The following is a 15880-nucleotide window of genomic DNA, read 5'->3' as shown; positions in this document are numbered from 1 at the left end:
AATTTTACGAGCTATAAAATGTATAATGGGCCACGGTTCGAAATAATGCATATATTTTACAAAAAACGCAAAAAACGTGAAAAATCGGTATAACAACGTGTTAAAGTAACAACATTAGCATACGCAGCGCCACTAGGTTAAACGGCAATTGTGCTTACTCATCACGCATTCACGCCCATGACGCTACGTTATCAGAAGCGTACTGCGTAGTTTGGTCTCGTAGTCTTTGTCTTCATGCAGTCAAGTATTAAAATTATAAAATAGTATTTTTAATTGTTGTACTAATATATTTTAAATTTGGTATTTTTTTATTTAAACATCACTTTTGATTTATTTTCAACGAAAATTACAATGGATAACGACGATCAGTGGTTTTCGGAAAGATTCAAAGAGTATGTGGAAGACACCGATGATTTATTGGACCCAACCATTGAAGAGATTGTAATGGAAATGTTGGGCAAGGGAATGGTGCGTTTCATTTATGATTTATTGGTTAGAAATGTATTATTTTGTTATTCTAAAATTGTTTTAGGTCCCGGATTTTGTTAATCTAGACACCATGGTAAACGAATCACGTCCACTGACATTTGCAATTGCTTCATTAGAAACTTACTTTCAAAAGTTTTCATGGGATGAATCAACGAAGAAGGAAATCGTACAATTCATTTCAGTTGTAGAAAAGCATTGCAATCAGCAGGATTTACGCCGCCATTTATCAATAGATATGTTGAACTATACTTATGAAATTGTACATGGATATATGAGAAAGCTCAATGAATTTGATGTTGATCAACGAGATCAAATCACTAAGGCGGTTGATTCACTCCATGGACATATAATGGAATTACGACGTGGTGGCTAAATGGAATTTGTAATTTGCATTACGTTAGTATCCAACACTGGTAACACTGATACAGACCTAGTAGAATTAATTATTATTTCACAAGTCATCGAAAATTAAATTTGTATGAACCTATTAACTAAAAAATGATTAATAATTTTTTATATAGTATACTTAGCAGGCACACATTTAATAACTAAATATCTTTAACAGTTAACAGTTAAAATAAAGTTTGACAAAGTAGAGAAGTGCTCCAACAAATTTAGATGTATTTCGTTTATGCTTGTTATAGTGATTTTCCCAATTTTGTAATGATGATAACAGAATAATAGAATGAATTATTACTCATTTTATTAGATTACTATTTACTACTTGTCTTAATGTTTAATTTTTTTAATTGATACTTATTTTATATTACTAAACTAATTTTTAATTGCTGTAATCAAATACAAACTTCTTCTTATCGTGTCTAGTGCTGGAACTATATGGCATAGTATGCTATTACATTAATAAATACAATAAAACAATATAAATTTGTGTTATTTTAATTGGATTGGTACCTAGTCCAAATTGTATGATTTCTGCATTATTTCATTTTAAAAATTAGCCAACTACTACTTACAAAAGACTGTTGACATGAAGATTTTTAGTTGATATTCACTAATCATGATACTCCTATAATCTACAGAAAATTAACTGTAAGTATAAAAAATGGTTATATATTAAAATACCTATGTTCATTGTACGTATATTTTTGCTAAATGATAAGTATATTGAAATTTTATTATTATTTATGATGTTATGTAATAACATTTAATTATTTTTCATAATTTTTTATGAAAATTAAATTAATTATTTATGAAAACTATTTCATTTTACTTAGGATATTTTTCGACTTTTAAGAAACACAATATATTTCATTAGATTAAATACAATGATTTAAGAACTAATTATGTGAACCATTAGTTTTGAATGTTTTGATTTTATGGGTGTTATGGCGCCAACTAGGATACCCTTCTTGTACTCAGGCCGCCCCGGAGAAGACTTCTAGTCCCTCTTAAAGGTGGACTATTTCCATTCTACATGATGTTTGTAATCAACTTTTAACCATAGAAACTAGTATCTAGTTTCAATGACCAGATAGGACACTGAAAATTAAATTGTAAATTTTAGTTAATATGGGGTACAAGAATTGAGGAATATGAATAACAACTTGTCCAAGTAATGTATACTCCCTTTTAAACATTATTGGTACCTGTATGTCAATATTATATTTTTAAAAATGTTACCACAAAAATATTATTTTTCCCATACCAATAGAGTAAAAGTATACTTTATTCTTAACAAAATAATAATATGCATACCTAATGTTTTTAACATTTTATACTTCAACTTTTATTTTTTAAGTACAATTCACATAATATTTCAAATGACAATTTATTGTAAATAATATTGGGCTGATGGATGAGAATCATATTTATATAGATCTAAAATAAGTATTTTATTTATATTATATCTAGATATGTATTTAAATAATAATAATAATAATATGCTCACTTATCGTTGTATAGGTTACAGCTTAAAAAATAATTAATAAATAATGGCTAGGTAGTCGAACGCAGATAATAGTTATTCCCAGCATAAATTTCGATCATTGACGAAAATGCACGAAAAATTGACACAGGTGACACGTATTTGTGACAATGAAGCGCAAGACTTGTGACTTTTTTATGTGGCACCGGTGACAAGGGATGACCGAATTTGGGTCTCGGCAGCTGTCAAGAAGAAATATGGTTTATTGGAAACACGCAGAAGCCTTAGATAAAGTCTGCACTCTGGTCAGCATGACCGTGTCTTCTTTTTCACTAGTTCATGAACACAAGCTATATACGAAATAGACAGCACTTCTCCGCATCGGATCCTGCGAGCGACAACTAGACCTCTTTTTTCAACAAGCTATAACATAATTGTATTTATTTTGATTCTCATATTTAGAGATCTAATTTATTTAACCTTACTATTCTACGCATAGACCACCTTATTCTTAGTATAAAGTCTATAATTCTGCGCCATAATGTAGGTACGCGTATACACATTACACAGCTGCGAGCTAGGTAACCTGTACATTATAATTATGTAGGTATTTCATATTAAAATTGTAGTTTATAAACAAATTTCATTATACAGTTTACTTGATCGAATTCTCAAATACATGATCTCAAGAGTCTACCCGAACATTAGGAGAAAGGTTAAAGCGTGAATTTAACACTTATATCTGATAGGTGATTATTTAATAGGGCTCGGAACTTATTGACCTAGAACACAATAAGAAATGACCTAAAAATAACAAATATTAGTTTTAATTAATAAAAATATATATTTATATTTTTAAACATTTTACTCTATTTTACTAGAAAATTTTATATAAATTTATCAAAGCTTCGAATTACTCAAAATGTGATATAAAAATGACAAAAATGTCCTTAAAATAGGGAAATAAAAAAATTAACAGTGGTGCCTTAATTGTTTCGACAAATGTTTATTGTATGTTTTCTACTTCTAAAAATAAAACGTGAAATTCTTCGATATTATTTTCACGAAAAGGTACAATCAATTACTTGAATACCTATATAGTTATCGACTTACTCACAACATTCAGATAAATGTATACTTATTTAATTTTTTTATTAGATTATTAGGGAAGTCATTAAAATACCTAATATTATAAATTAAAGCAAATATATTTTTTTAATGTATTTAAAAACATTCTTTAACATTTTTTAGTTTGATAAAACGTTTATTTATTACATGCTAATGTTTTGATTAGAACCTTTTTTAAATGGATTCATTAGCTAATAAAACGTTCACTGACTTTACATAATGTTCCTTCCACTTTATTTCATATTCTATATAATTGACTATAACCAAGTGAAACTTGTTAACTAAGGTATTCGGCATTTTAATTTTCTTTTTGATACAAACGAAAAAATATAATTTGAAGATGGTTATCATGGATTCTTTAGTAATTTATCTTGAGTACATTTTTAGTTATTCTAACATTAACACATCATTCAATATCTAAATTTTTAGTATCTAAGTAACAGTTGTTCTTTCTTTCCTACTTCACTCATCACTTATTTTTATTTTTGTTATCATTAAATACACTATTATACCTATACTTACACAACACACATAAGACCAGCTATATTTACTAATTTTAAATCTTATTAAATTGTATATTTTTCTCATTAAAATAACAAAATAATTATGATGATTGACAATCTTGAATATTTTTATGGTGGTATAATAATTCCTGGGTTTGTTCTTAGTTTAATTATACTTCTTAAGTTTCATTCGAATGCTAAAGATTGTCTTTTCAATCTATAAAAAAAACTTCATATTTAAGTGTAGGTATACTGTAGTAGGTATTTATATAATTACTAATATAATTTATACAAAAATATGTGTATTATATAAACTATAATTAGAAAATTTAAATGTTTAATTTTATTAACCTAACCTGTAGGGCTGTAGATATAATATATCGGTTTAATATTTTTGATAGTTTTATATGGTACTTATCTACTACATTATAAATTTATATTCTTTATCATTAAAAATAATTATTGTAATATTATTGAAATTAATAGGTAGGTAGCTTATTTTATAATTAGGTAAATACATATATATAAACGTATCATATCAATTTTGTTTTTATCGATAGACATTTACAACCTTTGTATAGATTAATAGATATAAAGAATATTTTTTAATACCTACACGTTAAATATGATTTTATAATAATATTCTAAGTACAGCATAGAGTATTACTATATTATATTATTTAAATTATTACTGACATATTAATCAATTAAAAGTATTTTTTTCCAAATATTAAATTATAATATAATTCATATTAATATTATTATATATCAAACAATTTGGTACTATTATAACATAAAGTAATCTATTTAAGTGTTTAAATTAATTATTTTGAAAACTTTTAAAATATAATTTGATATCATCGTAAAATAACGTTAGGAAAAAAATTATATATTTAAAATATTGTTTTATTACAGCTAATTTTTAAAAAAAAGTTTAAGTTTAAAAAATAATAACGATGACATTTCTTAAAGAAATGTTTTTTATAATCATATTAAATTATATTTTTCTTTAAGTTATGTATTTTTGAATTAGCAAGTTTAAACTTTAAACACATAAATGGACCACCTTGTAATAAACGCAACTCAGCATCTGTAATATAAAAATATTAACGGTGGGTATAAAATAAATTTAATATTGCATTTTATAATATTAGTTATAACTAATAATTTATAAAATTATTCTGATTGCAACTGCCAGTGAATCGAGCTCAATAAATATTATAATAGTTGTTTGGGAGTTATACGAGTAGATATAGGTACTCGGTATGCAGAATTACCGACTTCGGTATACTAGACAGAATTATAAATATATTCTGTAATCAGAAATGGTCGTCCACCATGACACATCATTACCTTAATTTACTTCTATCGAAGTTCTAATGTCCCTCATCAGTAGATTTTCATCCTTGGAAACCGCTGTTATAATATGGGAAAACGTATACGATCCGGGAATGGGCGGTTGTGCGTTGTTAGGGTTAAAGGAAATTAACAGTGAAGTATAAAAGGTTTGGTTTCAAATTACCCATCTTTTAAAAGTTCTAAATATATATATACCTATTCACGCCGTTCCATTGTCGTATAATGCCAGTCTGGGAACTCCGTATACATAATATCTGATCGTTATCACTTATCGTCATATAGAAGACTAACAGAGAAAAAAAATTGTCCTAAAAAAAATTCAAAATAATCAAGTACACGCGTGTGTATAAGTGTCTATAATATGTGATTGAATTATAGAAAATATATTGGTTATTCGATCTCTGGATATTTGGATAAAGAAAAAAGAATACATTTTACAAAGTTCAGAGCAAATTTTAGTTTTCAAATATTGCGATGAATGTTTATATAGAACATGCGCATGTATGTATTATACATTAGACCGCGATAAAATATTAATCACATTGATGTCATAAAGAAGTAATATAATATGCCACCGCTGCAGCACTAAAAATCTTTTGAAAGGAATTTTTTTCATTTAATTTAATCAATAGGTTATGATATTTATTTGACTTAATATAAGTCGAAGTATTGATACTAAACCGTAATATGATAATGTTTTATTCACTTGTTCAGCATTATGTGATTGAAATTTGATCTAACGCCCAAATAACGTGTCATCATAACCCTCAAAGACGATGGTCGAAATAGACGACACTTAGGGCGGTTTTACACGTTGAAAATGTTTGCGTAACGAACGAAGAGTTTTAAATCACTACAAATATACGTTTATAAAATTAAACAGCTAGTCATATAAGTCAACGCGTTTTCACACTAAAATAATCACTTGCGTAGAAGTCTCGGAAGTTCGTATAAGAAATCATAGCATTAAATTTTGGGTGAACTTTCGCTGTGGATATTTGAAGCTAAACACGCATTGCTTTCAATGACTTCATGTACATGGCGTGTGCTGTGCGATAGTCCAATCATTGAAAATGTTCGGCCACTAGTGACGGATCTACGTTTAGCAGAATTAGGGCGCGATTGACATTTGGGTCAACGATGAGGCTCCGATTGTGTATTGTAAAAAAAAAATAATTTTGCGAGTCCAATTTTTAAAATTAACGAGTCGGTCAGTTGTAAATATTATACACAAACTACCTATATGGATGGATCAGCCATTTCACGCAGTAGCTTACTCACGTCAAAATTGGTAATGTGTACTAATTAACAAACAATTCGTCGATGTTCGTGACTCGGTGCTAAAAGTATAAATGTTTTACGCACAACGCAAGAAAATCTAAAAGGTTAAATAGTTCAAATTTGGCTTAAAGGCTTATCAAAGTTTACGCGATTGCAGTACCTATATATTCATTTCTGTATGGAAACTCTTGCGTTTACAAAGACTTTGTTAAAATATTAAACAGAAGTTTCCTATCTAAACTTTTCAAATTTCCTATATCAGAGACAAGAATAAATATAATTTCTTGGCTACTATTTTTTTTTACGGTACCTACCTAAAATACACGTTTAAAAACGCTTAAACTACAGCCATCATCGATGAATTTTACATACTCACACCTATACTCTACCCGGCAGTCGAACGACGTATTGAATGTGCCGTATATAAACGATTTAAATCCATTACACATAGTCTCGTCAGAGTAATATTGCTATATATTGAGACGTTAAACGCTAATGATTTATAATACATAATATTTAAAAATATAGTATATTGCGTAATTATTATAACATGTACATTGTACAGTGAACTCACTATCAATATGATATTAAAATGCAATATAAATACGATACGCAGGTCGATGGTCGTTGTATTCATTAATACTTGTCTGTGTTTTTTATGCATGTGCGTTCAAATGTAAATATAAACATAATGTAATGGATGAATATAACATTATGTTAGCTAAAGTTTATTACCTATTGTGTACCTAAACACGTGAGAACTGAGTATACTAATGAGTAATGTTATTGAAATTTGCGCAATCGGACGATAGCAATTAAACGAATATATAGACAAACTATACAGCGCGTTTCTATTTTTAAAAGCATGAGTTCCTCTTTAAGAAAAAATAAACAATGTATGTAATTCAGAGTACTTACCTATACTTTTAACAATCGCTTTGTATCTATGTATAGATATTCTAAGAAATTAAATACAAAATACGAGTATAAAGTTTTCACATTGATCGCGTTTGAAAACGATATGTTCCGGTTGAGTTGCTCTAGCTAGTCTAAAGAAGTATACATTTTTTTTTTTAAATAAAAATTCTCAATGTTTAACGAGAAACACCTACGGTTCTTGATTCGATTATCTAGCTTAACCAAACCAATATTTTATTTCATCGAACATTAATATATTTATAGCAAAGCAGAAAAAAACTTAGACGATGCTATATACGATAAAGCAAATATTACTGTACGTTATTACTGTTAAATATACCTATAATTTGAGATATTAAGGCATATTATAATTAATTTGTAAAAAAATTAGGTTTAAATCTTATACAAACCAAGGTATTGATACTTTTTATTGTGTTATTTCAATTGACCGTAGACGAATATTGAACATCTCACTTAACATGTTATAGTCCGAAGTCATACTAGATAGTTTTACGAGTGACATTTCTGAATGTTTAATAACAATAGTATGATTAAAAATAGATTTATTTAAATTAGATAGATTGTATTTTTTGTCAAAATTATATTCAAGCACAAAACTCGTTTGTACACTGAACACAAAAACCAATTTCAAACGGTTATTAATTATTTCTATCTATCGCCAATCAAAGGACTGTATTATATTGTTCTTATAGGCAATAGGTAGAAATACTTTGCTATACTTGCTAGAGTTTTTAATTAATTACTTACAATTATATAATAATGGTTAGATCGAATTAACTAATTTCTAACCGTGAAAATCTGTAGATTTCATGCTCAATCTGTACAAACAAAATATTTCTCGTCGGTAAGTCGGTTTATCGCATATAGATATACAACTTTAAAGTATGTACAGTCATCATTACTCAAATCTTGATAAATCGAGTCTAAACAATATTCCTTTAAACTCATTTAATTTATTGGTTTTATAAATTGTAAGAAAAACTTTTTTTTGTCTTTTTCCTCGAAATTTTAGCTATCCAAAGTTGACCGTGCAACGTTTACACTGATCGCTGATGTAATTATCTATTTGTCATGCCGATGCGTGTTTATTATATAGAATTTTCAAAATACGGAAATAAATTGAAATTTCATAAAATACAATTAAAAAGCAAACAACATTACAAATAATAATAAATATCAATTTAAAGCTTTTGTATTTTCTATACTGTGTAATAATTAATAAAATGAATTATTACAATTTCAGGGTTGAACAAAAATACGTTTTAATGACAATTAGTAATATTTTAAATGCGTTGAAAATAATTGAGTTCAGTAACATCGGTGTTACCGCACGTGACAGTAATATAATTTACACTTTTATTTTTATTATTATTAAAATTGTATAATATAGAATATTAATATAGTAACTATTTGCTCAACTCGGGGAATATCAAGGGGTAAGGGTTGTTGGGGTCCAACGTGTCCGTGCTGATCGGTGTCGGTGGTCTCGGATCTTGTTCGGTGCAGCCGACCAACCAGTAGGTGACCACCGCTCCTTTACCCTTTAGTTCCACGTCGCCCCTCAGCTCTAACTTGAATGTCTGAAACGTGTCCAATATGTGTTTGGTTGCCCAGCTCACGTGAATTCTTAATGCTGTAAGTACAATAATTTTGATTTGAAAAATCTTATTATTCATAATATTATTATTACATATGTTTATATGATTAGGTATTAGTGGCTTAATTTGGTGGAGAGAGGAAAAAGTATTAGATCATTACATAATAATCAGTAAATCATTCAAAGATTTTTATGTTTATATTTTCAGAACTATTCGTCAGAAATTTTTTTTCTATTTTGAAATCAAATTGTCAAGTTTAAATAACGTTTTACTTTTTTTAAAACGTCGTTTCATGACTTGTCTTTTCGTGGAGAAGAATAGTTTTCTATTATAAATAAGCAATGAGAGTAAGAATTTAAAAGATTTGCACGATAACGTTAGATATTTAATATGATTTTACTCTTCATCCCGTTCAGACCTTTTTATCTATCAATAATAAAATAATATTATGTTGTACACTCACGTTCTCCAGTTGACTCCATTCTGGATGCAGTGTTAACGGTGTCCCCAAAAAGACAGTAGTGTGGCATTTTCTGACCAACAACGCCGGCGCACACAGGCCCTACAACATATTCCAAAAATAATCGAAATCATAAATTAAATAAAAACTGTTTAAAAAATATAGGTACGTAATATTAAAAATATTTTTAAAAAGGAAAATTATTGTAATAGATTATGGCAATAAAAGATAATAATATTAATATTGTCTTTAAAATATGATTGTTTTTAAACCAGCACAATATGCACAGTTAACAATTATTATAATATATTATATAGTTATAAATTTAAGTATGATAGGTTGATTTAGCGAAATTATTTCTATACAAAAAAAAAAAAAAAAAATTGATTAAGCACTTAATAATTCATAAAAACATTTAATATTAACTAATACGACCTGACTTAATTTTTTTTTTATGGTTTATTTCAAGAGTTTATACCTGTATGAATTCCGATTCGAACTTTGAGTTGAGCATCGGGCTTATGTTGGATCGTGAACATTTGGACGGCGTCGAGAATAGCCAAAGACATGAGTGCAATTTCTTTTGCGTGGTTGTCGCCGTTTCTCTCCGGTAACCCAGAAACAACCATATAAGCGTCCCCGATTGTTTCGACCTAACAATCAATTTTCTCGTGATTATTTATTACATACGACCCGTTGGCAGACATAAAAATCGGGTTATGGTGTTATCCGAGGAGGTAATATTTTTCCCACGTATAGATGAAATAAAATGAATTATTATCATGTGATTATGTTATTGCTGTGACCCGAAAAACCGAAAAGTATACTGTATGAAAATAGTTTGGAATAATAACAAAATAATTTTAATTATATTTACACATAAGTGATGATTTAAATGAGATACATAATTTAATGTTAAATAACGTGAACAATTACAAACACGGTTAACGTTAATATTTATATCGTATTTTGACTATGATATAAAATTCAGTATATTATAATATTAATATTTTTTCGCTTATTACCTTATAGACGTCGTAGAACCCAATGATCCGGTCAAACGTACTGTACAAATCGTTTAAAAGGTTTACCACCTGAAAGAATAACACACACGGCAAAGTTTTCATAATATTGTACATCTGTTGCAGAAGGAGCAACAAATTTATTTTTAAAAGTGTTATATTATTTACCTGCATCGGAGAACTCTGAGCACAAAGTACCGTGAATCCAACGATATCACTAAAGTAAACGGTCACGTTTTCAAATTGTTCGGGTTTGACCATTTCGCCGGCCATCAGTTGTTGAGCGACTGGTCTGAAAACGAAATTATTCAGAGTTATAAAATAAAAATTTTCACTTATGATATTGCATAGGTGTATTATTATCATTTTCAAACAATCAATATATATGACCTGGGTAATACTTGAAATAACAATTCTTCCGATCGACGTTTTTCTTGACTCAACTGGTCGGTTTTCTCTTCGACTAAGGCTTCCAAGTTATTTGCGTACTGTTCCATTCTCAGCACCAAGTCATCCATTAAATTTTCACAATATCCCCTGTAATTATATCATTTTATTGAGAAATGTTGTATTATACGAATACTCGTACGAGTCGTACGCAAGTATATTAAACTAAATATATGAATAATAATAATAATACAAATAAACATAATACCAAGCGTGTGTTTGTTGATAAATAAAATTTTAGGTATTTAATGTAACTTTAAATACAATTATTAGAATTTATAACTTGTGGTGTCTTATGTTTTTTTGTTTAGATATATTTTCTTTTTACAGTAACGTTTTATAATATATAATATGATATAATGTCAACATGGTTATCTCTAGAAATATTTTCCGTAGCTCACTGCCCGGTGCTTTCTTGATAACTTAAAATAACAATATACATATTATATATTTACTTATTTTTATCATTGATATATTCTATAAATAATTTATTGACATAAGACTCGAAAGACGATAAATATTAAATTTGATAGCCTTCCTCTTTTTTCGCGTTCAATTTTAACCTATATATCTCCTTCGTCCTCTTTCAGTATACGTCATAATATTTAATGTCGAGACGGTTTCCTATATAGATGATTCTCGCTGTTTTTCAATTTATTAAAAATTTCCGGTCTTACAACAAGTACAGATAAATCCACGGTTTCCTCTTTTTCGAAATTGTTTCGATGGATTGTTTTTCACGTTCTCTTACCAGTCTAGCGTAAATAATTGTCTAATTTGTGTTTATTGCTAGGCATTTGTGGCGCTCGGATAACTTATGTGTTCGCGTAATTTCTGACGTTAAATTTGGCAGAGTTGTGGTTCTGCAAATAAATACCTACAGCAGTTGGTATAAGGAACATTAATGCTTGTTTCCTGTGAATAGGAAACCACAATATTACGAATTCTTAACGAATACAGACGTAGTAGAGTATAGTATTGTATAATCTATACTAGACAACCTACAGGTGTCCATTCGAATACAAATTAAATAGTGAAAAAATAATAGGTAGCCGTTCATCATTTACGTATAGTATGCGTGGTGTAAAATTATATTATATTATTGTTACCTCGTGATCTGTCGTACGATACTTCGCATGATGTCGAAGCCCGGTCTCTCTTCGGGCACGTCATTCCAACATCTCTGCATGAGTTCCGACAACGGTTCCGGGCAATCGTGTCCAGATATGTCGGGACGGAAATACGGTTCTTCGCGCAACTCGACTTTTTCCAAAATTTCTACCGTCATATTTGTAACGAATGATAATATTAATATCGCAATAATAATGTTGTTTATAAATGACAACAATAATAACTATATCTCATAACATTGCATAATTATTCAGAATATTATATATTTTATATATTTCGATAACAGTTTAGATAATTGACTTAAAATTAAAATGATCGAATAGCAATAAATATAATAGATTCATCTTAATGTGATCTCTTTTTGTAATAATAATAATAATAAAAATGTATTGAAATCATGATGTTGAAATCATCATTTCAACAATCTCTGTGTAAGAGATAATTGAATCACTTTAATGGGTTAAAATCAAAGCTGTTCGAAATCTCAACATAACATAATTAGGTATGTTACGAAGTATTAAACAGACGTCATATCAGATGATTTCAGTTATTCCACATTAAAGGTAACATAATTTAATTTTATTATAAAATAAAAATTATTGATAAATTGTTACTAAGTCAAATGAAAAATCAATTAATTTAAGTGTTCAATCAATTATAATGGACCAATCACGGACTACTAAATCATGTTTAAGGGACCATCAGTTTACTATTGATTCATTAAATGTTTAGTGATTATTCAAGCGATCCGGTACCTATATGTGTTTTATTTATAAGCCAACAGAACAAATAAAGTTAAGCGATCCTTAAGGAAATCAATTATTGATACCTAGTTTCTTTTCATTTATTGTGTTGGATGGATTATTAGTATCAATTGGTTGTTATAGAATCAAACTGATCGTAATCACTGTAGTAGGTCACTTTTATAATATGGCATTAAGTTATCTTAAAATATTATATGTACAATGTACATTGTACATATTTTATTTAGTATTCCGTCATTCTATAGAAAATAATTTATCGCACAACAATATTTCGGAAATAAATAAATAATCGATCGCAAGAGTAAGATATAACGCAGTAAAAATTTACTGAAACAATATTTATCACAACTTAGAACAGTATAGTAGCTAATTTAATATTAAAATAAGTACGATTATTAATCATGAAAAATAATTAATAATAATATAATAATAAATCGGGACTTGCTTTTATAGTATAGACTATAAAGTTTAAAACGTATAGTTAAACAATCGCCCACAACGATGTGTATTGAATATAAACCAGTCATTAGTATGTTGAGGTTCAAGGAAAATATGATAATTTTTTCAGAACTATTCAATCAAAAATGATTTGTTACTATTAAACATAACATTTCTATAAAAATATCATTTTCATTAAAACATAAGCTAACAAAGACTTCCTCAATTACAAATTATCTTTTTAGAGATTTCCAATTAATGAAATAATCATGTCGCGAGTATTATTAATTTTTCAAAAATTACCTTGTGTCGTTAAGTCGTTTTTGACAAACTCGTAAGGTCCACCACGTACAACTATTTCTTCTAAGACAATAGCAAAACTGTAAACGTCTCCTTTTTGAGTAGCTGGTATTAAATTAGAAGTGTGTTCGGAAAGAAGTTCTGGAGCTACCCATAATAATTCTTACAGAAATAAAATAATAAATTTAATTAATTAATACAGTTAAATATTTAATATTAATTTGTTGCATTGTAAAAATAACAAGTGTTTTCATAACTGCAGATTTATAGATACTACATTTCAATTTATTTTATTTTATATAGGATAGTAAGTTATATATTTGTAGATGTAGAATTTAATTCAAAGTATTGATAGCCTATCAGATAAATAAAAAAAATATTATCAAATACTGCCAAAATTAAAGTTATACGATCGAAACTTTTTAGTAAAGCATTGTATTTAACATTTTGACTGATAAATTATTAAATAAAATCAAACGTTAAGTTCTTTAACTTAACTAAAGATACTTTAGATATTTAGTTAAATTATATTTTTTAAATTCACCTACAAATAATTGTATTTTAGGTAAATTAAGATTTAAAGGTAATATATTCATATTATGACATATTATAATATGACTCTGAGTATAATCATTCTAGGATTTTTTTTTTCTTTTAAAATTTCTCACTCCAGCTTACTGTGGTAGTAAACAGAATCATGTACAACTTCTGACGGTGTAGTGAGCGTTCGAAGTCCAAAATTGGACAATTTAAGTACGAATCGTCCATCGATTAAGCAATTACTGGATCGTAGTTTCCCATGTACGCCCACTTCACAACTATGTAAAAATGCCATACCCTGTAACAGACAAGATCAACAAAATTATCAGTGCGATGCTATAATTTATTAAAATCATATCAAGTCAATATACGATCGAAAAAAATGTCCGATGACCTTAATGATATATATGTACCTTCACAATGTCGTGTATTAGTGACATTCTAAAATTCCAATCCAACCTTAGTGCATCGTTTTCCAAGACATCTTTTAAACTTCCTTTTGGACAATATTCGGTAAGTATAAGCACCGTAGGACAATGAATGCACGCTCCAATGAAACGTACTGTATTTTCATGTGTTACGTCGCGTACCTATTTAAAAATTTAATCAAATTTAGTTTTACCATAATATTTTCGGTTTAAATGTTTTTTTTTTTTTGAAATTCTAAACTGGAATCTTGAAAATCAGTCAGATAATTTCAATGAGACAATTTAAGAAAATTATTTTAAATATAAGTGGTTATTAAACTGTAATTCGATCAAATAAAAAATATTTATTTGATTAGTTGTTTTATTGAGTTAAATCAAAGTTATAGAAAAAAAATATTTTAAATAAATAATTTAATTAAATATTATACAAACATTATATATTTCTATAGTATTGTATTTAAATTTTTCGAATAGTTTGTATTACTTATAAGTTATATTGTTAAATTATAAACTTTATTTACAATCCGAGACAATTATGCTTAGTCATTGATTTATATTCATACTATTATTGGTATAGTTTTAATTGGTAAGTACATCTAAAATGTATTTTATAATAAATTACTTAAATGAAAATAATGAAAGCAAAACACTTCTACAAATTAAATACAGATTTTAGTTAATAGACCGATTCAACGCACGTTTTAAGAGATGCTCTTGAGGGTAATTAAAATTATTTGACGATAATATATATGTTAATTATAATTAATTTACTTACTTGTTTGATTTCCCATAAAAGTTTTTTGTTTAAATCAACTTTTTTCTTTACGACTTTTTTTATCGCTACCCTAGACCCCTACAACAACGAGAATATATAATATTTAGAGAAATCATTTTGAAAATGGGTTTTTGTTTACCTTGTAAATGCCAACTGTAGTATAAACTTGTGCCGGTGGCAACGACGAATTTGAAGTGTCTGACCTTCGTCGACAGATTAATTTCTCTTGTAATGCTGGTTCGAATATCTATACGAAAATAATTGGAAAGGTTAACATGACAAGGCTTTTAAAATAATAAGAAAAACACCGCAATGGTTTTATAAACGGACGAGTTTTCGTAATAACGTTGATTAGAATGTTTTATTATTTTTTCATCAGCAGCGAATTATTTC

General features: G+C 27.9%; 2 protein-coding genes across 3 annotated transcripts in view; one reads left to right on the top strand and one right to left on the bottom strand.

Annotated features, from left to right (window-relative positions):
* Positions 1-178: 178 nt before the first annotated feature.
* Positions 179-1374, top strand: LOC126549649 (uncharacterized). The gene is made up of 2 exons (XM_050199500.1): positions 179-468; positions 533-1374. The coding sequence occupies exons 1-2, from the start codon at positions 352-354 to the stop codon at positions 860-862; spliced, it is 447 nt and encodes a 148-aa protein (XP_050055457.1). The 5' UTR covers positions 179-351; the 3' UTR covers positions 863-1374.
* A 7384-nt stretch (positions 1375-8758) lies between these two features.
* Positions 8759-15880, bottom strand: part of LOC114122213 (atrial natriuretic peptide receptor 1) — a 59037-nt gene continuing 51915 nt past the window's right edge. For both annotated transcript variants that reach the window (XM_027984807.2, XM_050198943.1), the window contains exons 12-23: positions 15627-15734; positions 15488-15565; positions 14698-14874; positions 14423-14582; positions 13748-13906; positions 12221-12389; positions 11055-11201; positions 10833-10956; positions 10668-10736; positions 10121-10295; positions 9646-9744; positions 8759-9217 (exon numbers count right to left, since the gene is read on the bottom strand). In XM_027984807.2, coding sequence (XP_027840608.2) covers positions 8991-9217; positions 9646-9744; positions 10121-10295; positions 10668-10736; positions 10833-10956; positions 11055-11201; positions 12221-12389; positions 13748-13906; positions 14423-14582; positions 14698-14874; positions 15488-15565; positions 15627-15734 — 1692 coding nt within the window. In that variant the 3' untranslated portion in view covers positions 8759-8990. The remainder of the gene's footprint in view (positions 9218-9645; positions 9745-10120; positions 10296-10667; positions 10737-10832; positions 10957-11054; positions 11202-12220; positions 12390-13747; positions 13907-14422; positions 14583-14697; positions 14875-15487; positions 15566-15626; positions 15735-15880) is intronic.

Source organism: Aphis gossypii, chromosome 2 (assembly GCF_020184175.1).
Source record: "Aphis gossypii isolate Hap1 chromosome 2, ASM2018417v2, whole genome shotgun sequence".
In the NCBI taxonomy this organism is placed as follows: domain Eukaryota; kingdom Metazoa; phylum Arthropoda; class Insecta; order Hemiptera; family Aphididae; genus Aphis; species Aphis gossypii.
This window is presented reverse-complemented; position numbering and strand designations above follow the sequence as displayed.

Excerpts from the sequence above, each read along its gene's own strand:
- LOC126549649 (XM_050199500.1), top strand. The coding sequence starts at position 352 with ATGGATAACGACGATCAGTGGTTTTCGGAAAGATTCAAAGAGTATGTG. Across the intron at positions 469-532 it reads AAATGTTGGGCAAGGGAATG|GTCCCGGATTTTGTTAATCT; the intron begins GTGCGTTTCATT and ends AAATTGTTTTAG.